General features: G+C 39.3%; 1 protein-coding gene across 2 annotated transcripts in view; it reads left to right on the top strand.

Moving 5' to 3' along the window:
• The window catches only part of ryr3 (ryanodine receptor 3), a 151,673-nt gene that overhangs the window by 78,055 nt on the left and 46,195 nt on the right, over positions 1-27,423 (top strand). For both annotated transcript variants that reach the window (XM_084738176.1, XM_084738177.1), the window contains exons 33-46: positions 14-176; positions 1,192-1,278; positions 3,040-3,266; positions 4,393-4,605; positions 6,251-6,860; positions 7,405-7,605; positions 10,805-10,907; positions 12,312-12,446; positions 18,264-18,537; positions 18,720-18,834; positions 22,996-23,128; positions 24,767-24,870; positions 25,427-25,562; positions 26,715-26,898. In XM_084738176.1, the coding sequence (XP_084594302.1) occupies positions 14-176; positions 1,192-1,278; positions 3,040-3,266; positions 4,393-4,605; positions 6,251-6,860; positions 7,405-7,605; positions 10,805-10,907; positions 12,312-12,446; positions 18,264-18,537; positions 18,720-18,834; positions 22,996-23,128; positions 24,767-24,870; positions 25,427-25,562; positions 26,715-26,898 (2,685 nt within the window). The remainder of the gene's footprint in view (positions 1-13; positions 177-1,191; positions 1,279-3,039; positions 3,267-4,392; positions 4,606-6,250; positions 6,861-7,404; positions 7,606-10,804; positions 10,908-12,311; positions 12,447-18,263; positions 18,538-18,719; positions 18,835-22,995; positions 23,129-24,766; positions 24,871-25,426; positions 25,563-26,714; positions 26,899-27,423) is intronic.

A 27,423-nucleotide genomic window follows, 5' to 3' on the forward strand; every position in this document is an offset into this window, starting at 1 on the left:
TTTGTTGCCATAGTGTCCAGAGAAGTAACTGCTACATGGTGTGTGGAGCAGACGCAGTTGGCCCGTCTTCCGCCAGCCGCTCCAACTCTGACCTGGAGATCGGCTGTCTGATTGACCTCACCACTGGCCTCGTCTCTTTTACTGCCAATGGCAAGGAGCTGTCCACAACATATCAGGTAAATAAGAAATAATAGCACAGTAGAGGGGTTCAGAGGACTAACGCACAAGGACAGGCTGCCTCATCAAATTCAGCATGTATATGCTGCATCATTATGTATTCCTCCTGTGGTAAATATGCAGTATTTTGAGGCACTACTCCTCAACAGTCAGCTACATAACCATCATATTCAGACATTGAGAACTTATGAGTGATAAATAAATGTAATAAATCTTTAGGATGATGGTAATCAGGCATATTTGTATTGCCCACACACACTGTAAAGATCTTCCCATTCTCTTTCCCCCTTCAGGTAACGTAAAATAAATTTTCACTGCGGTAAATTAGACCTGCAGTAAGAGAGTTAGGAAATTATACAGCTGAATTCTCATCTGTTTTCAATACCAGAGTCTTAACAAAGACAGACATCTGCTCAGTAATCCTTGTCTCGCCTCGCTGATCTCAGGTTTTTAACGCATCATATTGAGTACCTGACTAGATGTTGAAACGATGCCTGAGAAACCTTTAGCACTCAAGTCTTGTTCTCATCTTTATCTCTGTTTCAGTCTGTCGTTTTTTATTGGCATTTTTAAAAGGGGGGGAACTTTCTGAGGGAATCAAGAGGCTTTCAACCTGATGAAAAGCTTTTTGTCCTGTTACAGCTTCAGAGCTGTGGTTGTTTTCCTCTCTTTGTGTTTAACTTTTGTGTCTGTCATCAATACACCAACTGATACTCATTGAGGTGATTTATAACGCTGGCTAATCCCCAGGCTTAGAGGTCAAAAGCCTTCTGAAGTTTGTTTAATTTGCCACCAGAACAGAAGAACACAATAAGAATTATCTATGGTGTTAGATAGGGCTGGGCGATATGACAAAATTTTCATATCACGTGTTTTTTTTTTGTTTTTTTTTTAAAATCATATCAGTATTTTTTTTAATGCAGTGTGTTCTTACCCACATTTTCTTTCCTTTTGGTGCATTGCTAAATCCTATCCTATCTATGAAGTCAATGATGAAGCTGTGTTTACTTTCAGGTGGAGCCGAATACCAAGCTGTTCCCAGCAGTGTTTGTACGCCCCACCAGTGCAAACCTCTTCCAGTTTGAATTTGTCAAGATAAAGGTTTGTCTCTTTTCAAATCTAACAATATGCAATGAAAATCATGTGGTATGTAAGAGTAGATGTATTATCAGGATAATTATTTTAATCCTGCTCACTAACTGCTATCATAGTACACCTAACCTCTTTTATAACAATTAATGGATCACCATGATATGTAGCACAATTTTGCATGGATCCTCTTTAATTTTTAATGTTACTCATCCTCAAATAGTTACATGCTGGCCAACAGACCTAAATTGTGGCTCTGTGACCCATATTGGAAGTTTTTGCTGTCAATAATTAAGTACAGGGTTTCCATGGGTCCTTAAAGTCTTAAAAAGTCTAGACTTAAAATGTCTTAAGACTGTGTAAAGGAAATTCAGAGATTGTCTTGCAAAAACCTGTAACACCTGTAAGTATTAAACTGTGATTAAAAAAAACACAAAGAATCAAAAATAGACTTCATATGTATTTTCAGTGCTTGGGATGGTCTAAGTATAAAAATTAGAGATGAAATAAACACTGCCTGGCCATAAAAGGCCACTTGGATTTAACTAAGCAAATAGGTATGAGCCTTCCATTGGATAATTACTGCAGTGATTAATGTGTTTCACCTATCAACAAGTTATTTAACCCTAACTGATTCAGTGAGTAGCTTCTCATTTCTTAATCAGCCATGTCGGAAGACATATCCTGTGGTTTTGGAAAAGTTGTAACTCTGTTTCAGAAGCGTCAAATTATTGGCCCGTATCAAGCAAAGAAAAAAACTAAGGAGATTGCTGAAATGACTCATAATAACTTTATTTATATAGCACCTTTGAAAACCATCATCTTCGAGTAAGAAATGTGATCCAAAAAAAATCTTGAATGATCACGATCAGAGATCACTTAAACATTTGGTGAAATCAAATCATAAAAAATCAACAGTAGAACTCACAGCTATGTATAATAGTTTAAATAGAGGATAATTGGGGCTAATTGGGGAAAAAAAGGCTTCAGTTTTCTAGGGAGCATAAAGATTGGACTCTGGAGCAATGGAAAAAGGTTATGTGGTCTGATGAATCCAGATTTACCCTGTTCCAGAGTGATGGGGGCATCAAGATAAGAAGAGAGGTCGATGAAGTGATGCACCCATCATGTCTAGTGCCTGCTGTACAAGCCTGTGGGGGCAGTGTTATGATCTGGGGTTCCTTCCAGGTTTTTCCATGAGTTGATTTTTTCTTACCTGATGGCACGGGGATATTCCAAGATGACAATGCCAGGACTCATCGGGCTCAAATTGTGAAAGAGTGGTTCAGGGAGCATGAGACATCATTTTCACACATGGATTGGCTGCCACAGAATCCAGACCTTCGCCCCACTGAGAATCTTTAGGACTTACTGCAGCAATCCGACTCTCCCATCATCAATACAAGATCTTGGTGAAAAATTAATGAAACTCTGGACAAAAATAAATGTTGTGACACTACATAAGATTATCGAAACAATGCTATGGTGAATGCATGCTGTAATCAATGCTAAAGGCGGTTCAACAAAATATTAGAGTGTGACTTTTTTTGGCCAGGCAGTGTAAGTGAAACATCTTTATTTTGCTCAAGGATCCCTTAGGTACCACATATTTAAATCTGTTAAGTGTTTCTAGAATCAAAATGTTTGTTCAAGAAAGAGTAATATTAAAACCAAAAGTTGTGCATGCTCCATTCATTAGATAAAATTGTTTTTCTTCAATTAATATTATTTTCCTCTTTCATATTACTTAATGTCTCCCCCCACTGCTTCCAGGATGCAATGCCACTCTCGTCTGCCATATTTAAGAGCGAGCATAGGAACCCGGTGCCGCAGTGCCCGCCACGACTGGACGTGCAGACCATTGTGGCCGTGCTGTGGAGCCGGATGCCGAACACCTTCCTCAATGTGGAGACAGCCCGGGTCAGTGAGAGGCACGGCTGGGTGGTCCAGTGTCTGGAGCCACTGCAGATGATGGCCGTACATATACCTGAGGAGAACAGGTCTGTAATAAGGATGTGATGAAGGCAGTAAAGTAAGTTTAGAACGAGATACTATAATCACCTTGACTTGCACTATATGACAGTTTACATCATCTAGAAACAGAAACTTAGTCAGAGCTCAGTCAGATGACAGCCATTACAGGTGCTTTGTTGCTGCTTTAATTTTAATTAACAAGCAATTAGGACATCCCATGCGCATTACTTATAAAAAGCAGTTGATTTAATACTTTGGTAATCACATTATGCAGCACCATAGTTGAGAGGATTAATAGTTTGTACCTCACACATATTTGGGATTGTTAGTGTAAGAGTATTGAGATCACATAAACACTTTGCTTTCGGTTGCAAATGTGAAATCTGACCCATCTCACCGAAATTAGTGTGATGTTGTACTTAAGGTTCCCTGTTGTCTTAGTGTTAATGTGGTAATAATTTAAGTATAACTATTGATTTTGGTGCAAAAAGTGGAGAAAATGCGACTTTTTTCTGTTTGCTCTGGGCGATATGGATAAAGTCCTTTATCCTTAAATATGTACTTTTATGAAAAAGTAAGTAGACCTTCAGTTGAGATTGTTTTGTCAACTGTTCATGACTAGATAGCCAGAAGGGCTATTGGTGTTTTTGAAGGAGCCTTGCATTTTTTTATTTTTTACTGAGACTGTTTGACCCATGCAATGAGCCCTTCACCTGAAGAACAAGTGCAAAATACCTGAAGTATCCAAAAAACACCTGTATTGTGACCAACAGAAAGACCCAGCAGCACTTCCACTCCATTGTATTCATAGCCAGAAAGGAATATTCCTAATTAGGCCTCATTCCGCAAAGAAGCATTTTCCAATTAAGACATTTGTCATATGCCAATATTATTCAGTTTTAAAGAGTATTCTGTGGAACTGTATATGGTTCCTTCGGAATATGAGTGGTAATAAGGATTGCTGTCATGGTGTAAACGCTGTGGCATCATCTCTAGAGTAGACAAATTTATATTATCTGGTGGCACATATTGTCATATCGCCTACTTCCTTTGGTTAAAAACAATGAATGTCTAGTGTATAACCCAGTACTGCTGCATCATCAATCATCCCTTGGTTCTTAATCACCTTATTCTTTTCCTGCCGACCTCTAGGTGTTTGGACATCTTGGAGTTATCTGAGCATGAGGACTTAAGAAAGTTCCACTACCATACACTGAAGCTGTACTGTGCCCTCTGTGCCCTGGGAAACACCCGTGTTGCTCACGCCCTCTGTAGCCACTTAGACCAATCACAGCTCCTTTATACCATTGACAACCAGTACCTCTCTGGCATGCTGAGAGAGGGCTTCTATGATGTCCTCATCAGGTGTGGTAACAGATTATTTCTGTATAATTGTAATTGCTGATTTTGTTTCATTTTTTCAATTCATCTTTGCCTTCCTGCAGTTTGGTAAAATGTCTTTATTATTATTACAATTATTATATTGTACAATGCTGCAAGTGTTAAAATTTAACAACCTCAACCTTCATGCACAGAAAAGAAAAAATGTTAGCACTGTTTCTACTCATCAGGGAATCTGATGATGATCCATGATAGAATGATAGTAACATCAACTGCAGCACCATTAACTGTCAAAGTGATGGAGCAGCACAGAAGACCACAAAGTAAATTTGTCATAATAAATCTTAATAATGTCTCTGTGATGTATTTGTGTAGCCTTTGCACATCGAGTGTAATTGAATCTCTCTTTTCATCAGGTAACATCAATAAATTATCAGCTCAACCAAACAGACAGACATAACTGGGATAAATCATACACTATGAATTTCACCTGCTACTTTCAAGACATAGGCTGGGCTGCACCAACAAGGATTAGTTTTATACCTGAATAAATCAAGATTTAACCGTAAATCATGTTGCACCAAACTTTTTAACTACCTTAAAATTAAAAAAGATTACATTTAAAGCTCAGTTTGTTTTTTTTCTCTAAACTCAGATAAAAGTTGTTGCAGTTGCAACAAATCTTTCAACTCAAATTTAGATTCAGTATTAACTTTAAACTTACTTAGTTAAGTACCAGACTCATGCTAATTAACTTTTGATGACCATTGTCTTTCTTACAATCCAGTTAATTTGGTGAAACAGTCTACCAGGATCTTTTATGTATTTATTTTTTCAAACTGTGCTGTTTTCTAAATTAATCTTATTTGGCTATAGTGCTCCATTAATTTGGCCAAGAAATTGTTTCCAAAGGGGAAATTAGAGCTTCTCTGCTGAGCCAACTTGAGTAGGCTAACTATCTTCTTAGTTATCCAGCAAACAATGTAATGTTTTGATAATTTTGTAGCTTGCTTGCAAACAATATAATGATTCGTTAACTTCTTAGATAGCTAGAAAACAACTGAAAGTTTTTTTAAGGAATATAGAACAGCTGTTGATTTTCCCCTCTCTGTCATACTTAGAAGTTTCTGATGGCACCTTTTTTTTTTCATTTGAATGTTGGTAAGCCAGAATTTTGTTTTACATCAATAAACAATTCAATTCAAAGAGGCTCTATTGGTATGAGCATAATTAAGTACAGTATTGCCAAAGCACACACATGGATTTTTAATTGTTGTTTAATTATAAAGCTGGATTTAGTCATTTTAAAACTAGTTTTGCTAAACTCTGATTAGAACTAATCTTAGATTTAGTGTATCTTCCTGCAACCCAGTGAACTGTGAGTATGGGCCACAAAGTGAGTTCAAGAATTCAACTTCCCAGCAGCTCGTCAGGTAACTGCTGAGTCACTGGTATTGATCAACAACCCTGTCATCTCCCACAGATATATTATGGTAATTCTGTGCTGCTGGGGGGCTGCAGAAATTTTACCAGCTGCGCATTTATATCACTTAGGGAAGGATATTTTTAAACCCAGACCTAGATTACTGAATGGTAATTTCCTGATAAGCGTAATGGCCAGTGCCTCCAGGTGTGCAATGATTGAACTGGTTCTTCTTCTCATTGCCAGCATCCATCTTGAGACAGCGAAGGAAGCTCGCCTAATGATGAACAACGAGTTCATCATCCCCGTGACGGATGAGACTCGCTCCATCAAGCTGTTCCCTGACGAGTCCAAGCGGCACTCGCTGCCTGGCGTGGGCCTGAGCACGTCTCTCAAACCTCGGGTCAACTTCTCCCCCGTCTGCATCATCAACACGAAGCGCCACCAGTACCTCCACAGCCCGCAGATCCCCTTGGGCATCCTGAAAGAGAAAGCCATCAGCATGCTCACTGAGGCCGTGCAGGGTGGAGGCCTTCATATCCGAGACCCAGTAGGTGGCAGCGTGGAGTTCCAGTTCGTCCCCATCCTGAAGCTGATTGGAACACTGTTGATCATGGGAGTCCTAACTAGTGATGAGGTGAGACTGATCCTCCTCCTGATTGACCCCAATGTGTTTGGAGAGGCCAAGGAAGGCGAGGAGGTCAAGGGGGATGAGGTGGCCGTAGCGGGGGAGAAGGAGGAGGTGAGCAAGAACGAGGAGAAGGCTGTGGAGGCGGGAGAAGAGGAGATGAAGGAGAGTAAACCGCCGGTTAAAGGTCTGCTGGAGAAGTCACTGCCTGAGTCCGTCAAACGCCAGGTGATGAAAATGATCATAAAAACATGCACACACATTTCAGTGATTAAATGTGAGATTGAAAATAGTTGCAGGAACTGAAGTCCATCAATTTATATGTCAAGATTTTAATTAAATTTTAATTTTACCCATTTTATTTGCCGTCATCCGATTTGGTACACTAATTCCTCATTTGTCAGCAGTTAGGAGCTTTTATGATTTATCTCCTACTGAGAAGTCTGTGCATGAGTGCAAAGGAAGGAAATGGTTGAATACTAATGCTGCTATGAATAACAAAAAGTCCACAGTCATGTTAGCACTCACAACTTAAGAAACACAGTTTTAATCTCTGTCTTATGGAGATGGAGGCGGGTGATCTCTTGGAAATGGCAATTACAAGGTTCTTCTCTGTTTAATTAACATAAAAGAATCAGTTGATATGAAAATTATCGTATTCAAAAATCAAAGCAAACAATACAGACACAGTAAGAAAGAGAAACTTTTACTTCTTAATGTTGTCTAGATTGCTGTTCCTGCTGCATTAATACATTTTGTTTTTTTTTTTCAGATGTGTGAGCTGCTGCACTACTTCTGTGACTGTGAGCTTAAGCACCGCATTGAGTCCATAGTCTCCTTCTCTGACAGCTTTGTCTCCAAGCTGCAGTACAACCAGAAATTCCGTTACAATGAGCTAATGCTGGCGCTCAACATGTCTGCCGCCGTCACCGCCAAGAAGACTAAAGAGTTTCGTTCCCCTCCACAGGAGCAGGTACAGTACCGCGGTGAACCAAACAGCGAATGAGAAATTGTTTACGTCCTGCTTGAGAAGTAATTTATGTTCAAGGTTCTTTGAGGTATCATATCTGAACAAAAAAAACTGAATGATCACCTGAGCCTTGGGGTGAAAAATCAATGACCTGGGCTGGTGTAGTTCTTGAAGTGCCTTTTATTTTTGGCTGATTCTGAACATTATTTTCAGCTGCTATTCCCAAAGGCCTAATTGCACCATATGTGAGGCTAAAATGAACTTCAGTGAGTAACAGTGCATTGAGAGTTAAACAGCTGACATTTAGGAGTAGAACATTTTTATTAGTCCCAAAGGGAGAATTTACGTCATACTGTGTTAAAGTTTTTGGAATTTCAACTAAGTTTATAGATCAGGATGAACTGTAAAAGACTGAGACATCAGCAGCCCACTAACTTACAAGTCACCCTTAAGATTGTTTGCAAGGTTCAGTGCAGGTTGTTAAAAAACAGAGGGCCATATCTTAGTGTAATGTAGCACACAGGACAATGCAGCTGCCATTGCTGGTTTAGGCGCGATGCAGTTGTCATTTTCACATCCAGCGCCTGCGTTGTGTAGGTAGCAAATGAACTTGTGTCCATCAGTGCTGCCTTGGCATGTGGCCAGGCAAATTATCTTGAGGCTTTTCCTGCTGTTTAAAAGGTGCATTATTCAGATTCTAAGATGTGCCTACAAAGAGTTCATAAGGGTTCACAACAGGTTTACAAACACAGGGATGCACAGCAGTGCTGACCCTCCTCAGTTAAACATTGGTGCATTTCTTCATGTACAGTCTGATGGAGTTATTACTCGAAAAGTGGATTGGGAGACAGCAGAGGCAGAGGGTACCTGCCCCTCAGCAGTGACAAATACTGCTGTAAACTTCTCTGTTTCACCAGGCTAGAACAGGCTGCTGTAATTTTCTGTCAGATGATTTGGGGACTAATGTCAGTTGTACATATACACTCACTGTTGCTGTCAAAGTCACTGCTGTCTTGCATTTCTTTGCAAGTTGGTCATTCCAGCATCCCCTGGGCTCACGCATGAGCAGATTTGTTTCCTCAGCAGAAAACTTTTGCTTCTCCAACCTGCCAAATGTGCCATTTGAATAGCAATGCACAAGATGCTGGCAAACCTGGCATTTAAAGGGAACTTTGATTGGTTTAATTCATGTTACACCCAAAACACACTTATGGTTAATTAAAAACTAAATGCAACCCCTTTGCACCTTGCATCTTACTTTGTACGCAGATTACATGCAGTTTAACTAGTAAAAGTGGAGTTGGACACGCCTTACTTGCATTTGCACTATGCACTTTTCACTATGTGCCATAAATAATAGACGGATTTACAAAAATGCCTGTTTGACCAGCACATAGGTGCTACTTGGAAACCTAAATCAAAGCAGCAGACACAGCAATCTGTGCCATCTGAACCATTCAGACCAAAATATCCTCCTTAGGGTTTAATCAGTCTCACGACAGATGTTGAAGCAATCAGCAGTTTTAACTTTTGAGAGGTCAAATTTCAGGTTTTGCTGCCATCAGGGCAACAGTCAGTCAGGGGGCCAGACTGGACTGTGTAACCCTTATTGTTTATTTGGTTCTAAATTAGATGTTGCTCCAGTAACAGCTAGTCTTCATAAGGTGCATAATTGGGACTGAATGGCAATGCCTACGATAATCAATAAACTAATATCGGCTGAGATATTGGACTAGCACTGCTATTTTGTTATGTGTATGAACTGTAAATACGAGACATACAGGTAATTACTAGATCAGCTTGCATTCACGTTATCACTTAAAAGGTGCAGTGATTAATTTTGGAGAAAAATAGTTGATTTTATTATTTCCAGGTTGTCGAATACTGATATTTTGAGAAGAGATCAACTATCTCGTGACCTGTGATTAACTGAAGTCTCAAGACATGGGTTAGATTTTCTAGATCCTGAAAATCAAGCCAAGAGGAAGAGCATGTGACTAGTTTTCTGTCAGACCGTTTGAATTACATTTTGACGTTATTATGGAATTTTTGCCCAGGATGCCAAAAATAATCTGCCTACCCCAGGTTTAAGTGCTGGACGATCGTACAGTTATTTACACTTTATTATTGCTCATTTTAAGACTCTTGGTTTACTTCTATCTACTGTTGAGACCCTATGATTAAGGATTGGATCTAGCTGCTTTGTGTCTCACTGTAACACAAGCAAAAACATATTCATGGATCTCATCTGTGCTGTCTCTGACTCCACATGCTTTCAGTGTTTTTCAGCTTTGTGTGTAATAACTGCGTCAGCACACTGAAGCACCAGGGGCTCAGGTCTAATGAGTTAACATCCGTTTCTTTCATTATGTCTCTGAGCCAGAGTAGAAAGGAAGAGAGAGGTACAACGTTATTCTCTCTGCCCAGTAGCCACAAAGTCCCAGTCGTTTTGTTTTTTGTTTCAGATCACTTGCTTTTGTGCCAAGTAGAATTCTTGCATACAGCACAGCAGCACCTCAAAGAGTGAGCCAAAACTTAAGATCTGCACGACTGCAAAGCTTTCTCTTTTCAGGATGTTTAATTACATTTCCTCTGAGCTGCTAAACCTTGCAGATAAGCACAGCCTCAGAGCTACCCTCTGATCCCTGAAAAGTAAGTGAGTGTAGTGGTCAGCAGCAGGTGTACACTCAACTCTCCAAGATTGCTGTATGTTCCTCCCATGGTTTATTAAAAAGCTCTTCCAAAAATAGACATCAGAATCGCCTAAACTGGACTCTGCATTTGCTCTGCATTTGCATGAAGTAGTACCTCATGTATATTCAGTCTGGTTTATAGTTAGCTTGTGACACACAGCAAACACAGCAGCTTTATAGCTGTTTGGAATAATTTATAATCAAAGCTATAGTTATATGATCAAGATTTTTTTAATTTTCACTTTATCTGACTATTTCTCTTCATGGATCAGGCAGATGCTATCTGAAAAGCCAATGTGAGCACTCAATGCAGGGGACTACATAAGTAATTCTGCTGTTGAGTGTGACTAGAATAATAATGGTGCTGTCCTCTCTGTATTCTTTTACATGATTGTGTGCTTGTTTGCTTATTTCTCCCTCCTTCTCCTTGCTACTCCTGCTGTCTTAATATCATTCTCTTCGCTCTCAGCTTTTCTAACCATGTTGTTCTGTTTGTCTTTTTCCCACAGATCAATATCCTGTTGAATTTCAGTGCAGGGGAGGACTGTCCCTGTCCCGAGGAGATCCAAGATGAACTCACCTCTTTCCATGAAGAATTGCGGCTGCACTGTGGTAGAGTCCAACTGCTCCCTCAGTTCTTATATTTATTTATTGTTGATTGTGGTTCATAGATGTTTATACTCAGTGAAGGGTCAGTGAAGGTATTTTCTCACACAAACTGACATAAAACAAAGCAGCAGTTATTTGGGGTATCATTGTAAACTCATAAGCACTTTATCACAGGTCTGGTGTGAAATGGAGGCTACCACTTACCTTGGCCTTGGCTTGAGGGACACAAGGGTGCAGTTTGAAGCGAGATTAATGGGTTAATGACGTATGTTGAACCTAAAGCCTAAACTTTTCCATGTCACAAAGGAGGCTCTTTGTTTTCTATAGGAAATTGTTGAAAATGAGCAGAAGTGAGTCCTTTATTTACTTATTGCCTAAGTAAATAAATAAAAACATCATCCTTTTGAAGACCAGAACAATATATTTTTATAAATTTGATCACTTTACTCCATTACTACCAGAAACAATCTTAGCTGATGTTCTTGCCATTTTAAAAAGACAGAAGATGTGCTCTGTTGACCACATCCCCAAGTGTGTTGTATTACTAGAAATTCCAGCATATGCTTTTTAGAGAGCATTATGACTCAAATGAACTCATTGCATGGTGTTTGAAATAAAGGCCTCAGTGTCATGTCCTCCATAGAGGACAGTTATGACTTGCCAGGTCATAGGAGGATATTAACAGTTAAAATTTTACACAGCAGATGATTCATACACTGAAAAAATTATGAAAGCACTGCAACTACATACAAGCTTGGATGATGTTTTTATGGTGTTTATTTATTGGTATTTATTGGTATCAGTTGGTATTTAAAATTAATTTCGCTTTGCTTTGGCCAAAAACTAAAGTGATTTCCAGATATCCTTACTTTTGGGATGGTGTCATGTATCAATTTATAAGCTCTATAAAATGCACTCACATTAGAAATTAACAGCAGGCATTGAGTAGTAAAATATATTTTGCAGCAAGTGTTGCAGCAACAGTGTTGCTTTTTGCTATAATATTTTTTTCTTCTTTGTCATAACTCTCTATAATTACAACCTGTTCCTTTTGACCGAAGAATGCAGCACATCATTGGTCCATTTTGTGTGGAAGAATAGTCAAATGACACACCAAATGCTCCCTTTTATGTGAACACGCACTGAGCCTAATGAAGGAAACCGGGTGAACAAAGAAAGTTGATAGCCACCATCATGATACCCTGACTGGGGATTTAGGTTTTGTCGTGTCAGCTAACCTAAAGAAAGCCTGGCTACGTCGAGTTTGCGTTGTAGTACAACCCTCTGGTATCAGAAATAATACAACACCAACAAACTTGGCATACATGGATTACAGTACTTCTAACTTGTGAACATTTAAGGACTTAGTATGAACTATTTCTTACAGAAATGTGTTTCTCCTTGCAGGAATTCCCGTGGAGGAGGAAGAAGAAGAGCAGGATACTTCAATAAAAGGCCGTCTCCTTGCTTTACTCTACAAAATCAAAGGTCCACCTCAGAAGACAGAGGAGGAACCCACTGAAAAGGAGCAGGCTGCCCCCAGTAAGTAACTTTGAACAGCAAAGTGAAAAATGGCCTAGTAACCTGAAAGTGTGGTAAGCCTCTGAACACATCATAGCACAGTGATTTGTGAGAAATTGTAACCTATTCAAATGCACTAGTGATCTAAAAGATCAAGAAATTCACGCTTAATTGTACCAAATTCTCCAAAAAAGGATCAGATTAAAAAACAGATTAAGCTCTGAACTATTAAGTCAAAAACATTGGCATATGATAATGGTATATTTAAGAACATAAGACAATGTTCATCTACTAGTTTTTAGCTGCAGCTACAGGTTCTTTGTTTCAACCTGGTGGCAGTGGATTCAATATTCTTTTCTCCTGCCCTTTGCTGAAAGCATGGTTATGTTCTGTTTCAAATAATAGAGGACTAATGGACAGCCACTGAAAGACTCTGTGCTATAAATTTTAATGCCTCACTCCAGCCTCCCACACCCAGCCTACATTATTGAAAAGCTTCATAAGTGGACAGATGATGTGATTCAATGTGATTCTGATAGACCTACTATACCTTTTCGACAGTATGTCATATTGCGCACACACTGAAGTAGACATATTCAGTGATGGGCAATAAAACAAGCTGCTTCCAGTCTATTCTACACTTACTTTTTCTGATCTTTAAATTTAGTATTATGCAGCTTGGTGTATAATCCTAATAACTGCAAAAATCAGTCAAATCACTTAAGGCTTTGGGATTTAAATTATTACTGACTAAGTTTACATCCACAAAATATTCAGGTTTTTGCCCTTAGTCTAATGACAATATTCTTACTAAGCTGTTTACATGACTTATGAAACTAAATATTCTTCTATTATTCCTATTATACACAGCCATTGATCGTAATGACATACGCCCTGCGCCCTATTATATATGATATCCAGAGCATACCAAACTTATCCAAAACCTGTTGATATTCACAGTTCCTAATGTTTAAAAGTAGGTGTATTTCACCTTCTAAATAGATAGTTTGGCTTTTCTTTTGTGACTGTATCTCTACCCCAGCCTTCAAACTGTTGGCTAGTTGATTTGTTTGCAAAGCACAGATCCAGTGTTTTGTAAACTTGGCTAAAAACCCCAGTTGAGACGCATATACTGAATGTGCTGTAAACATGTCCAGAGAATGTTCCTAATACCTGAATAATACCAGAAAGTGCTGGGTTCAGAATGCGGCTTAATTAGGTATATCCAAAGAGAAGATGCTGTTTACATGGCATGAACTGTATCAAATTTGGAATTAGAGTGGAAAATTGGTGTACATGATAACATAATCACTGTAAATTCATGACTCAGTATTACAAAACTGATTGACTCATTCCTAAATCTAGAAAAAGAACCAATATTATCTCAATAAAGTTCACAAAATAGAGCTTTATGAACTGTGGAAAAATAAAACATCCTCTGAATCAATGCTGTTCATTGTCAGTGGAGGAGCTCCATGTATGAGTTGCTTATGTGAACTATTTCAATTCCAGATGTTAACAAATTTGCAGGCCAAGGGCATGCAGATACTCCCGTATTTAGATGACTGGCTGATCTGTGTTCCGTCCCGGGAGTGGGCAGAGCAGAGCTGGCCACCTATGACCCCTCGTACCTACAGGGTGGGGAGGACTGGTTCAGTGGAGCTGCTCTGTCCAGTGAGGGCTTTGAGGCATTACATACAGGCAACGGCAGGCTTTCGCCGCTCTGATAGTCTGTTTGTCTGCCATGGAGGCCATAGGAAAGGGCATTCCCTGTCCAAACAGAGGCTCTCCAAGTGGATTGTTGAGGTCATTGAGGAAGCATACAGGTCAAAGGGGCTGTCCTTGTCTCTTCATGTTCGGGGCCATTCCACCAGGAGTGTCTCCACCTCCTGGGCAGGGCTACGGGGGTTGCCGCAGAAGATTCTGCAGGATCGTTCTCATGATGACGTGGGCTTATATACGCTACAACTGATGTTATCCCAGGTCACCTGTGACTTTGTTGACATTAAATTCTCGACCTGTGCAAGCGCGAGACAGATATCCTTCAGTGTGAAGCACTGCCTGTGGTGGTCATCCAGAATTCATAGGACCGCAGTTACATACGTAATTCTCGTTTCCTGATCTTTCCTTCCTTTACTAAAAGACCCAACACTGACTGTGTGTAGTCATTGCAAATTAGCTTGCAGACAGAGTAGTTCTTTTGTGTTTGTGATGAGTCCCATGTGAGCCACTGTTTGAGACGATGTGGAGCAGATGTGAATCTGTGAAACGCTCACCTTCAGGGCAGCTGGCTCCCTCCCTCTTCCTCTTTGTATCTGTCTCGTTTCTCATTGGGATTCTGCTTGAAACTGACCCTTTGTTTGCTACAGATGTTTGGCTGTTTGACTTAAACACTCAAAGTTCAGCGATAGCTTTGGAATAATAATGTTATCATTTTGACAGGTGCAGCATTTAGCTACAGCCTCTACATTCATCACTACAGGTCACTGAGTTCGTCTGTTGTTGTGGCCTATTTTGTTGTTGCTTGTCTGTTAGATTAAAGTTTGATGGGACCTTAAAATTAAGTTTCAAAGGATCACCCAGGCTTTACCCCTTCAAAACCTCCCCTCCTGGGATACAGTTTAATTTTCATCTGTTTCTTGTATCTGTTTCTGTATATCGATCTTGTATTTACTACAAATGTGGATGAAATGCATGAGGCAGACCCATGCAATTCCTTTTTTAAATGGAAAACCTTTTTGAAGTGTCTGGGGAGCAGAGCCCACAGCAGTCCTTGGAAACACTTTTAGACATTTTCTTCCAAATGTACTGTCTGGAGACAAAAGTTTGAAAGACAAACAAATTTCAATGATACCATAACCTTTTATAAGTCGACTTAGTGCCAGAGGAAGAATGTTGAGGGTAGTAGAAGCTATTTCAGTAGCTGCATTTTGCTTAAAAAAACATTGTCTTCTAATCCTCTAACATTTATAGGCAAAGTTTCCTCAATGATAAATGAATGTAATCAGTGTTGACAAGTCTTGATGAGGCAGGGCAGTGCAGGAGTATTAGTGACTGCATTGTGTTTTGCATTGTTTGGAAGAGGCTGGGACAAGGGAGCAATACAAATAATTAGCTTGTTAACATGTTCAGAGTGAATATAAGTAAAATGCTTGAGATTTACAGCCTCATTGAACGCATAACAACCAAAAATCCTAGATTAATATATGGTCACTGCATGTAAAAATGCTTCAATTATCATTCTCCTACTGCTCATTTGTGGGTACATTAAATTGGATTTGTGAGTTATTTTAGTAACTGTACTCATGCTTTCTAAAGTGACAGATCACATATATTCAACTCGGATCCTGATTTTCTTGTGACACGATTTAAGAAATACATACACTGTACTTCTGCCTGACTCTATTTCTGAACTGAGTGCTTTTTGCTTGGTTGGGGATTTTTCTTGCTGATTATACAAAATCCTCCTGGATCTCACAAAATGTTTGAATTATTCTTCCATCCTGAACTGCTGTCATACAGTACCTCTCGATCTCTTTATTGGATACTCTTCAAGCGAATGATGCATACATTTCAGCTTCATCCACCTTTCACACACATTATACACATAATTTCAAATTGTGCTGTTTGCTGAATGTAAATGTTAAAATCACAGCACTGGTTACAGCCAACCCTGATGCTTCTGATCATCCAGGTTTGATTTCATGCTGAGAGTGTCTGGGTCATTATGACTTTAATTTTACTCAAAAACAATTACTTTTCACCTCTGAACAGGTAAGAGTATACTCAGTTGAAAAAAAAAAACAGCTACCAGAAATAGGCAGTCACAACCATTGTACCAAAAAGCTTTAAAATCGCACTGAATACTAAAATAAAATGCATACATAGGCTTGAGCTGGTATTGTTTCTGAATTATGGTATGAATAATATATTTTTTTCTTTTTAAGAATGCTAAAATTATGTGAACCATTGTTTGAAGGTGTAAAATGGTCTTCCTGATGCAGCACATGGTGGGGCCTGGAGCAGAGCTGCCTCAGCATTTTGTTTTCATACACAAAAATAATGCATTTTCTAGGTGCGAGACAAGTTTAAATCAGCTTGTGTGGTGTTTAAATCCAGACGCTGTTGTTCCACACAGTCATTCCATATAGACAGGTTTTACCCCTTTATAGCCTTTCGAAATTGTTTTTCTTATATATGTGTGTGTGTGTGTGTGTGTGTGTGTGTGTGTGTGTGTTTGTATCTCTGTACTCCCTTGATTCATAAAGAGGATAAAATACCAACCCGACTACAGAACCTTAATTTATCAACAGTAAGCATATATACACAATAGGACTGCAAGCCCAAACGCATTACTCCACTGTGCTCGTACCACTGGACACCTGTTATAAATCTGGTACATTTCTGCACAGCATGTTATTGTAAGACACTGTAAGGGCAGAGGTATAGAGAACAATTGACTATAGCTGCAGGTGCTGTCTGTGTTGGCACTTTTTTATACCCCACAAAGCTCCAATTAGTTCCAGTTTGTTAGAAATGGCAGGATGATGCTGTTAATTGTTGCTGCATTATCTGCAGGCATTGGGTTTTTTAAGCTTCATTTTCACCTTTCCATGTCAGAATTTCCAAGTGACACTGAAAAGTGAGAGTTAAATCATTTGTTGTTGCACTTATTAAAGCAGCTATAATTAATATTTTTTATGATGACATGTCAAATGACAGCATGAAACCTTAGTTATGAACTTAAGAAGAATTATCACCTGAAACTTCTGTCCCTCCTTGACTTTACAGAGCTTTACAATGAGTTTCAGCTCATTGTTTAGCTGTCTGGCTGCAACTTTACTTTTTTGGTTCACATTCACCACTGTCATAGCTGCAACAATTAGTTGATTAATTGATTAGTTGATTGAACGAATGTAAATTGCAAACTATTTTGATAACTGATTCATCATTCCTATCATTTTTGCAAATATATCAAATGTTTGCCTATTCCAACTTCTTGAGTCTAAGGATTTGCTGCATTTCGTTGTCATTTTTGATAGTAAATGAAGAGTCTTTGGGTTTTGGACTGTTAATTGGACAAAAGAAAACATCATTTTGGGCTCTGTGAAATTGTGATAAGCATTTTTCACAAATTGAAATCAGACTAAAACTATTGATTGCAGCACAACACAGCAGACAAAGTTAGCAACTAGCTGGAAATTTAGCAACTAAAGATCCAGCCGTATCTCTCAGGAGTTGGTAGGGACCAAAACAAGAGCTAAAAGAAGAGTGCATATGACTCACATCCACCAGGTGGTTGGAAATGTGACTGAAAATACCCAATTTTTTGCCAACAAATTTGCCATATTAACTTAGAAAATTATTGTATATCAATCTTGTGTTAGCAGCTTGTTTCCACTGCCCCAAACAGGCTACATAAATCTGTTTAATTATCCTGACTGGTTGTTTTATACCAACGAATATCAAGGGGCATGAAAGACAGAAAATGTAATCCATCACACTGGTGAGATCTGGTTGATTCACACAGTGCACCAGCTGTTCAATTAGAAATTAGAAGTTTGTGTTGTAGTCTTTAGTTTTGTGTGTTGTGTCCTTTGAGTTATCATCAGATGAGGAAAGATTCTCTTTCCAATATGTTGCTGGTGATTCACCTGTTTCTGTCACGTTGCTCCCTTTGCTACCTATGTTGCTGCACTCTTTAGAAGTTGTACCCAACCTGTAATAAGATCACACTATTCATTTAGTGGTGATAAAGTGTGGTGGCACCATTAGCACTGACTTTACTACCTCTACATGATTATTCACTTTGTGGGTGTTGAATTCTCACCTCTCCAGCCAACCTGAAGGAGCTGATCTCACAGACCATCACCAGCTGGGCTCAGGAGTCTCACATCCAGGACCCCGAGCTGGTCAGAGTCATGTTCAGCCTGTTAAGAAGGCAGTATGACGGCATTGGCGAGCTGCTCCGGGCCATGAAGAAATCCTACACCATCAGTGCCGCCTCGGTGCAGGATGCTATTAACCTGTTAGCATCTCTGGGTCAGATCAGGTCTCTTCTGTCAGTACGCATGGGCAAGGAGGAGGAGAAACTCATGATTGATGGACTCGGGTACGAAAATTTGTCACCATAAACACAGTGACATGTAGATAATCATTATTATTACACATTTGTTCCTTTTTCCACATTTCTACTCACTTAGTTTTCCACAACCACGCAGTATCTCAAATGTGCTTTATATTGCCGCAAAAAGTTAGCATGTAAAATATATCATGACCTTCTTGTTCTTCCAGTGACATCATGAACAACAAGGTTTTCTACCAACATCCCAACCTGATGAGAGTGCTGGGCATGCACGAGACCGTCATGGAGGTCATGGTAAACGTGCTGGGAGGAGACAAGTCACAGGTATGAAGACATGATCTATATTGACATTTTCAGACTCACAACAACTTTCTGTATTGGCTGTGATCTGTACCGTCCAGCGCTGTCAAGCTGTTGCTTTCATGATAGTAAATAGTTAGTCAGCTGGGTGTTTGGGTGGGACCTTGGTACCGTAGCACCAAGCCTCATTGTTACTGCACTGCACAAATTTCAAGCAAATCTTGTCACTATGTCACTATGAAATTTATTATTAGTAGATGTGAGAGGAAGTGAGCCAGAGTTTTGAACCTCGGACCATTTAATTAAAAAGCCCTGTCGGAGGCTTTTTATCATTGACTGGAGAAAACTTGGACGTAGCCTCTGTGACATCACCCATAGGTTTCTGAAGAGCTATTGTGAAGCTCACAGGGCGTGGCTCCGGCCGTCATCATCTTGGCAGTGCCTGACTCCCATTAACTCCTGACTAATCCAAAAATGGGCAAGGAAGTGGAGCTGAGGTGGGCGAATGAAGCAGCTAGTCATCTGTGACAGCACCAACCTGTCATCTAAAAGCAGTCATGCCCTTAATTATGCATAACTCTGAGCCTTAATATAATTTAAATAAGTCAGTTGTATAAAAGTAATCCCCTGTGCAGTTGTCAAGAACTGGGAAAATCGCTATAGAGACCAAAACTGTGTTTTTTGTACCAGACTGTAAACATGTTTGTTTCTGCTGTAAAGTTGGGCATTTTACTGGGAGTCTATGGGGATTGACTCCATTTTGGAGGTAGCCTCAAGTGGCTGTTTGAGGAATTGCAGTTTTTGGCACTTCCTCATTGCCTTTATTTTTCAGCTGCTTACTTTTTATGCTTAATAGCTTGTATGGTGATCTCAGGAAAACAAATTTAACCCTAAGAAGGTGAAGTAAGCCAAGATCAACAACGTACTACCTAGAAAAACCACGAGGGTAGTGCAGAGGGCAAATGCGTAAACTCAGCCTGGGAGGGCATGAGAGGGGTGAGAAGGAGGCCTCTCAAGTTTGTCCTTTTTGGGCAGTGCTGACAGAAGCTGGAAGGGACGGTTGTGATTTAATGCCACAGCCGGTGCCAAGCATGAATTGAACCTCAGACATAAAGACCTCAGGGAAACATTCAGGCCTTCACATCTGACTCTGGCAGTCTGATCACGCAGTCTTAGACATAAATTCCAGACCAGTTTACTGCCACTTGATATGTGCCCTTCACTTACTGTGGCCATATAAAGTGGCAGCACCACAGCTTGTAAGTGTTTATCAGGTTTGCAATATTTACTCCTGGATTATCTCACATGTTGTTTAAATCGTGGCATGGTATAACATCAAACCATGATTTAGTTGGGGAATGGATTTTTATACTCAAATCTTTACTCACAAAATCAAGAACAAAAATAGCATAGAACATAATTAAGGCATAAAGTTTACAATAAAAAGTTTAAGAATAGGTTTTCTGTTTTACAGATCAGGAATTCAGTGCAAATAACATTTTTGTGTTTTTGCCATCAAAAGAATGAAACAGACAAAAAAAAAAAAGAATAAATGCCTGGCAGAGGTTAAAAAACAAACCAAAAAAAAAAAAATGGGTTCAAGTCACTTAAGGATTTAATATGAAAAGATTAATTGCTGCAGTGTGTCCAAAACAGTGACTCTTGGTCTGCAGGTTGCATGAGGAGATTTTAAAGCTTAACTTGAAGGTAGTCAAGGAAATTGTCAGCAGGACAAATATAAACCTGCATTTCTCTGTTGAAGTCCCAAACTGTCCTTCTCCATCTGGCCACCTAATCATCCCCCAGTGTAACTGGCTCAGTGTTTCCCTCCCCACCCACCTCAAGCTGATGTGTGGTGAGTGTTCTGGTACAAAATGGCCCTCAGTGCATCACTTAGATGGGTGCTACAAATTGGTGGTGGTTACAGAGAGTAACCCCCTTCACTGTAAAGCACTTTGGGCACCAAGATAAAGGGCAATATAAATGTAATCCACTGATATTATCAGTTTTTGTTTTGTTAAAAAAAACAACAACTTTACCTCTATAATATAGATAGGACAGCTGAAGTGAGGACAGGAAGGGAGTAGGGGGATGACATCCAAGGGGACACAGGGGGAGCTGAACCCACAGCCCCAGCACATGGGGTGCACGCTCTACCAACTAAGTCACTGGGCCACTGTTATTATTAGTTTTAAGTAGGGCTGTGTATTGCAAGAATCTAGTGGTGCAATACACAGTACTGCTATCTAGCAGTTGGGGGTTTAAACACAATACAAAACAAATCACTGCCACAAATCTGTGATACTTAAGTATATTGATATTTTCGTACACCTCTAGTTTTAAGTGCTATATGAAATATCTTAACCATAAAATATGACTGGGAGGCTGTGGGTTGTTCCCATAAGCTAGATAGTCTGTGCAAAGATGGTGCCCATTCAGTACAATGAAAATTGCCTGCCTGGCACTTATGTCAAAAAAGTTGTCTAGCGTCTGGGTTTAATTCTTGGATATGTGGCCCACAGAGTATACACAGTAGTCTTTCCCTCTTTGTTTCCCCGCGCGAGCTCTCACTTGGCCCATAGACTTTACATAACATCACAGAAAATTCATCACAGAAAAAGTTATAATAGCTTGTTTGCAGTTTGAGGTGTTCAGTGAACAGTTTGAGAGATCTGTCTTTTATAACGATGGGTTAAGCAGAAAATGCTTTTGGACCAGTGGAGAAAATTGGAAGCAAGGCTGGCCAGCAATGCCCTGTCTAGAGATTTATATTACATCTAGGGTTTTACCAGTTTAGGAGAATTAGTCTGTGTGGTATAAGCTTTATAGAAGTTGCAATTGTAATTAGGTCCTCTAAAAGGGGCAACCTCTCCCTGGATACAAAAGAAGCCTGTATTAAGATATATTATGGGAAGTTTTACTTTGGAATAATGAAGACAATATAGTACTTTAAACTGTATTGGCCCATACCTAGTGCCTGTTCAGCTAAATCTACACTTTCCAAGGTGTCCTCCCACTGGTCTTTTGTCATGTTGAATCCCAAATCATTCTTCTGAACAGATTTAAAAAATAAGAAGGGAAGCTAGGTTTTCTATTTTAATAAAAAATGATTCCCAATCATGCACAGCATTACCACACAGGTAACATTAGTACTGAGTAACAAGGCGTGAGGTTTGGACACATTAAAAAGATTAACTGGCTTTAGCTATCAAAAACCATAGTAAATCTGCTCCTAGTGAAAGAATTTGGCATGATTGAAAGTTTAACAGTTAAAGGCATCTTGTCTGATGAGTCTGAGTTTCTGTGCTGTGCATATTTACAGAGTGTAATGTTTGCAAGGTAAGATGACAATTTCCCTCTAGTGTCTATCCATTCCTCTGGATGTTTACTTTCATCTCTGGTGTGGACAAAAATTACTTCACTTTTAGATTTTATATTCCAACTGAACTGAGACTGAACCCTGCTTACAAAAATGAGGATGACACAGAGGTAACAGCATTAAATGCAGAAGGGCTTGAAGGTGAAATGATTCTCCAAATGTTCTGTTTTGAAACAGAAAATAAATTTTATTTATTGACTGCACTTTAAGCTTTTATCAGAGCCAAACATATAAGACCTCCAGACATATCAAAATAAATTAAAATTTGTCTGAGTTGCTGCTGTAATTTCTTTGGGGAAAGGCTAAGTATCATCATCAAAAATGTTTTCTTGTCTCTCCTAACATCAGCATGACTCATACGGTAGAGAATATTACACCGTTTCAGATTTACATCAAAACTTGTGGGTCTGAAACCCCAAGAACCTACACTACTGTCTGCGTCAAACAGAACTGGAAGAAGGAATGAGGCTTGGTCAGATGAACAAACCAGGCTACCAGCTAGGGGTCCTGGAGAAAGTTCCAGTGGAAGAAGATCATATGATATTTTTTAATTCCAAAATTTGAAGTTTTTCAAAGGGGTTATCAGAAACAGGATGATTTCTGGGCCAAAATTTGATTTAAAGTTTTCCATATTTTGGGGCTTGCCCTTTAATTTTGTCGTATTGGAAACAGATTGCTAAAAAAGATACTCACGACTACTCACATACTTGTGGTTTTCGGCAAAATGAATATTAAAGTAAAAAAAAAATGAGGGTCTGCTTTGACTTATGTACATCTATACATTTTGTTTTAATTTTTGTCCACAGGAGATCGCCTTCCCAAAGATGGTGGCCAGCTGTTGTCGTTTCTTGTGCTACTTCTGTCGCATTAGCCGCCAGAACCAAAAAGCCATGTTTGACCACCTGAGCTACCTGCTGGAGAACAGCAGTGTCGGGCTGGGTAAGTATTGGTTGACTTTATAAAATGAGACCGTCTACTCTCCTCTTATCTGCTGACAGTTGCCTTGCAGCATTCTCTATTACGGCTGAGTGTATATCACTCTGAGAGAAGAAGATAGAGGTTTAGAAATGTACATAAAAAGGGTGAGCAGAAGGTATTGAAGAAAAAGAGGCAAGATTTTGTGTGTTGAGATTCTGAGAGAAAATGAAAAGCAGAAAAGAGAAATATTGAGTTTAAGAGATTCTTTTACATTTTGAATTTCTTCAAGTATTTACCACGCTGTAGGAACTGAAAAATTGGCCATCTGCTGCTTCCAAAATGATGCACAATGTTCACTGAAAGCAGTAGGTGCCACTCGCGAGAAGAGTTTTTCAGCTAATTGGAGTGTGACACAAACTTAGCGCCCACATTATTGCAGGGTATCAGCTTGAGAGTGAGAGGGGCAGAGAAGCTGATGGAGGGAGAAGAATGGCAGAGAGGGAGGCAGGAAAACGAGGGTTATTTAGGCATGCGGGGCAGGACTGATGAGTCACTGGGCTGTGGCTGCTGCTACTCTTAAACTAAAGCAACTGCCTTTGAAAGAGGAGAGGTTCACATGGTGTGGAGAGGACAGGCGAATGCAAACACGACGGTTTGTTATGCTGAACATGAAACATTTGATATGCTTACTCATAAATCACTTGCATCATTGTAAGGTGCTGGAAGACATTCTTGTGTTTTCTTGTATGTTTGTCCATTTAAAAACTTATTTTCCCAAATGACATGTTTGCCTTCATGAAGGACATTGTTATAATTATAAACCAATTATTGATATATATTTTTATCTGAATTGCCCTGCAACAGTGTGCACATTTTTTTTTTTAATTATAAGGCTAAATGGTTCATATAAAATGACCACATATTTAGCTTAATTTTGTTTGTATTTGAGCTGTAGAATATGTTTTAAAGAAAGTAAACTAGGCCTAAATATTTTCTAAATATTTTCCCATAGGTTCTAATTCTATTCCCGAGAAACTGTTTAAATAGATATTCCTGGGGATCCCGTTTCCCTGTGCTCATTTTAAATCTCGCCTTCATCCATGCCATGCAGAAGAACACAAACTGTTAACCAAATGATGAAGAATATTTCTGTAAAGGGTTTGATCTGTGGCACAACAAAATAAACCATAGAGCATTATATGAAATGTTGTTCTATTCTCACACAATATATGTATCGATGCATTGCCGACACAACCTAATGTTTTTCTGACAATTTTCATTATGTTTGCAACTCTTAAGTTCAGAGCTGGTAATTTTCTAAAAAAAATAGGTCCTTTTACTAAATGTGAATGATATTCTGCTGAGATTAACAAGAGAGTGTAAAAGTAAGAAAATATGTCTTTTTGTTTTCCTTTAACAATAATTATCAGTATAAATCAGTGTGTAACATGTAATAAGAAATCAGCCTTTATTTAAAGGTCAGATTCAGTTGATATCAGTAACATTTAAATATTACCTGCTCTTTGGAATTGTAAGAGAGAGACAAGAGAACATCACAATAGCACATGCAGATAGACTGCCCCCTGTTGTTTAGTAAAGAACAAATGTTTCCTTCACTGCTAACGCTCTGTGTGTGTGGATCTGTGTGTTTGTGTGCAGCCTCTGAAGCAATGCGGGGCTCCACTCCTCTGGATGTTGCAGCATCTTCGGTGATGGACAACAATGGCCTGGCTCTGGCCCTGGAGGAACCCGATCTTGAGAAGGTTGGTTACTACGGCCCCATAGTGCATATTTGACTACATCTAAATGACCGGGGCTGATAGTACAATTGTGGGTAGAAATTAACCCAGAAAACATATTTAGATAGACACATCATGGCTGTTCCTCAGCTGGGCACAGTGGTCGAAGACTGATTAGATGACTAAGCAGTGTTTATTCTGTTCAGTATGACCTCAAGGTATTTGTTGCTGTAGCACATGGATTTGTCTTTGACTTATTTTAGTGTTAAATACTATTTCAGACACTGTAAAACTGTGAATTGGAATCAAATTAAATTAAATATGCTGAGGTAAGAGAACCAGATACTTCTGTAGTAAGAGTACATTGAGATTTATAAAGGCTCACTGCTGACTTATGGTGACAGTAAGTCAGATTTAAATAGAAACCTTGTGCCACCCAAGTTTTCTTAAAGAATTAAGTACAACTTTGTCCTGTTTGAACAAGCTAGCTCAGCAAATGCTTTCAAGCTGTCACTGACACCAACAGTCAAAAAGACAGTGTGTGCCATTATAGGTGAAACCAAAGTGTGTGTCTGTGTAGGTGGTGACATACCTGGCAGGTTGTGGTCTTCAGAGTTGTGCCATGCTGGTTGCTAAGGGTTACCCTGACCTCGGCTGGAACCCTATAGAGGGAGAACGCTACCTGTCCTTCCTGAGGTTCGCCGTCTTCTGCAATGGTATGTCCACTTTCATACATGGCTTATACAATGAATACAGTAACTGCTGCCTTTTAAAGATACCCTGTGGACTTTGTCTTCAGAACAACAATACGCTGCAGGTCCATGTTCTACAGCAGAGGTGGTGGCAATGTGCATAGGTAGCAATGCAGCAATAAAGATGAGAAGTAATACCACAAGCATTTGCATTCATTGCAATTTTTCAGAGCCCCAAGTGACATCTTCACATTGCTTATTTTGTGCAGGTGACATTCAGAATGCATTTACATCATTTTCTCTCATAAATGACAGAAACAGGCAACAAATCACAACTTTTAAGAGGCTAGAACCAGCAAATGTCATGACATTTTCGCCCGTAAAATGACTGAACTGATTAATCCATTATCAAAATATTTGGCAATTAAATCTAGTAATTGACTAACCAATGTTTATCAGTCTTTAAGGAAAGATACTGCTTGTTTTGGCAAGTAGAATTGAAAGTAAAAAAAAATGTGTTCGCACACTGTAAATACTTTACAACTTTAAGGGTACATTTTAATATCAATAAATGATGATAAATGTTAAGAAATTGCGATCAACAAAAAACAGATAGATTACATTTTCTACATTTGACCTAAAGGGGCCTTTGTGGCACAAGACAGGAACATGTTCAGCACTACAAAACGTTAATTGTGAAGAAACATTGTCTGTTTAAAACTCATCTTTGTGAGTGGTCTGTACACACGCTTTGTGTTTGCATGGCATAATAGATGATATTGTGACACTTACTGAAGTTACAGGTAAAAAAATGAAACAATATTGGCAAGAATCACAGAGTCGTCCTGAAAATTTTGGCAGAAGAAGGCATCTTAGCAGCATTTCCCCCTTCATTAACCCTAACCTGCTCTACCTCTAACTTTTGTCTTATACCCAGGACTGGAGAAGTGCTTAAGTGGAAATATTAGTCAGCTTTCCCTGGAAATGAAGTTCCTTCCAGGAGACAGAGTGAATCTGACCTTCTAGGGACCATTATACTTAATTTGTGGTATTTGTGAAAGTATTCTCTGTGGCCCAGAACCCCCCAGTTTTGTCTGTGGCCCACTAGCTATTGAGGTTGAATAAATCTGATTCGAATCATCACCCGTCCATTGCCCTGCTGTATTTGTCTACCAGGTGAGAGTGTGGAGGAAAATGCCAATGTGGTGGTGAAGCTGTTGATCAGACGTCCAGAGTGTTTTGGCCCTGCCCTGAGGGGAGAGGGAGGTCAGGGTCTGCTGGCTGCCATGAATGAAGCCATCAAGATCTCAGACGATCCTGCCCTGGACCTCCCCAAGACCCCTGTTGGAGTCACTACTGGGTAGGAATCCATACTGATTTCTTTCTTTGCTCTACTTTGGTTTGAAAAGCCTGTGAATTTAAATTATGAGAGACTTTTAAAAACCCACTGAATGTCTCGAAAGCAGCCTCCAGCGATAAAGTCTCCCATTATCTGTGTCTTTGTGGTGAATTGTTACATTTAATTAGTTTCGCCCGTGTGTTTCTGAGCTCTGCTAAACCAGCATTATTCTTACTCTCAATTTTATATATTGTTCATTCACCTCACAGAGAAGTAAATGAAATTTACCTCTTTGTGTCAGCCGGCACAAAGGAACTGTAAGGAAAAGAGTTTTTTGCTCTCAGTTTGAATGTTAAGTTTTATCATCCCATTGAATTTCTTCACTAAAGGATCTTCCAAAACAGGAAATTCATCACAGACTCTCTTTGTTTCACCCCTGTCCAACATACCTTGTACTTTAATTGAGATTAATGTTCTTCTCCTGACATGTTTAAAATGTAAAAACCATATAGTAATACATCCTCAATAAAAAAAACAAACAACAAA

The sequence above is a fragment of the Lutjanus erythropterus genome, chromosome 15 (genome assembly GCF_056507025.1).
Source record: "Lutjanus erythropterus isolate fLutEry1 chromosome 15, fLutEry1.hap2, whole genome shotgun sequence".
Lineage (NCBI taxonomy): Eukaryota > Metazoa > Chordata > Actinopteri > Lutjaniformes > Lutjanidae > Lutjanus > Lutjanus erythropterus.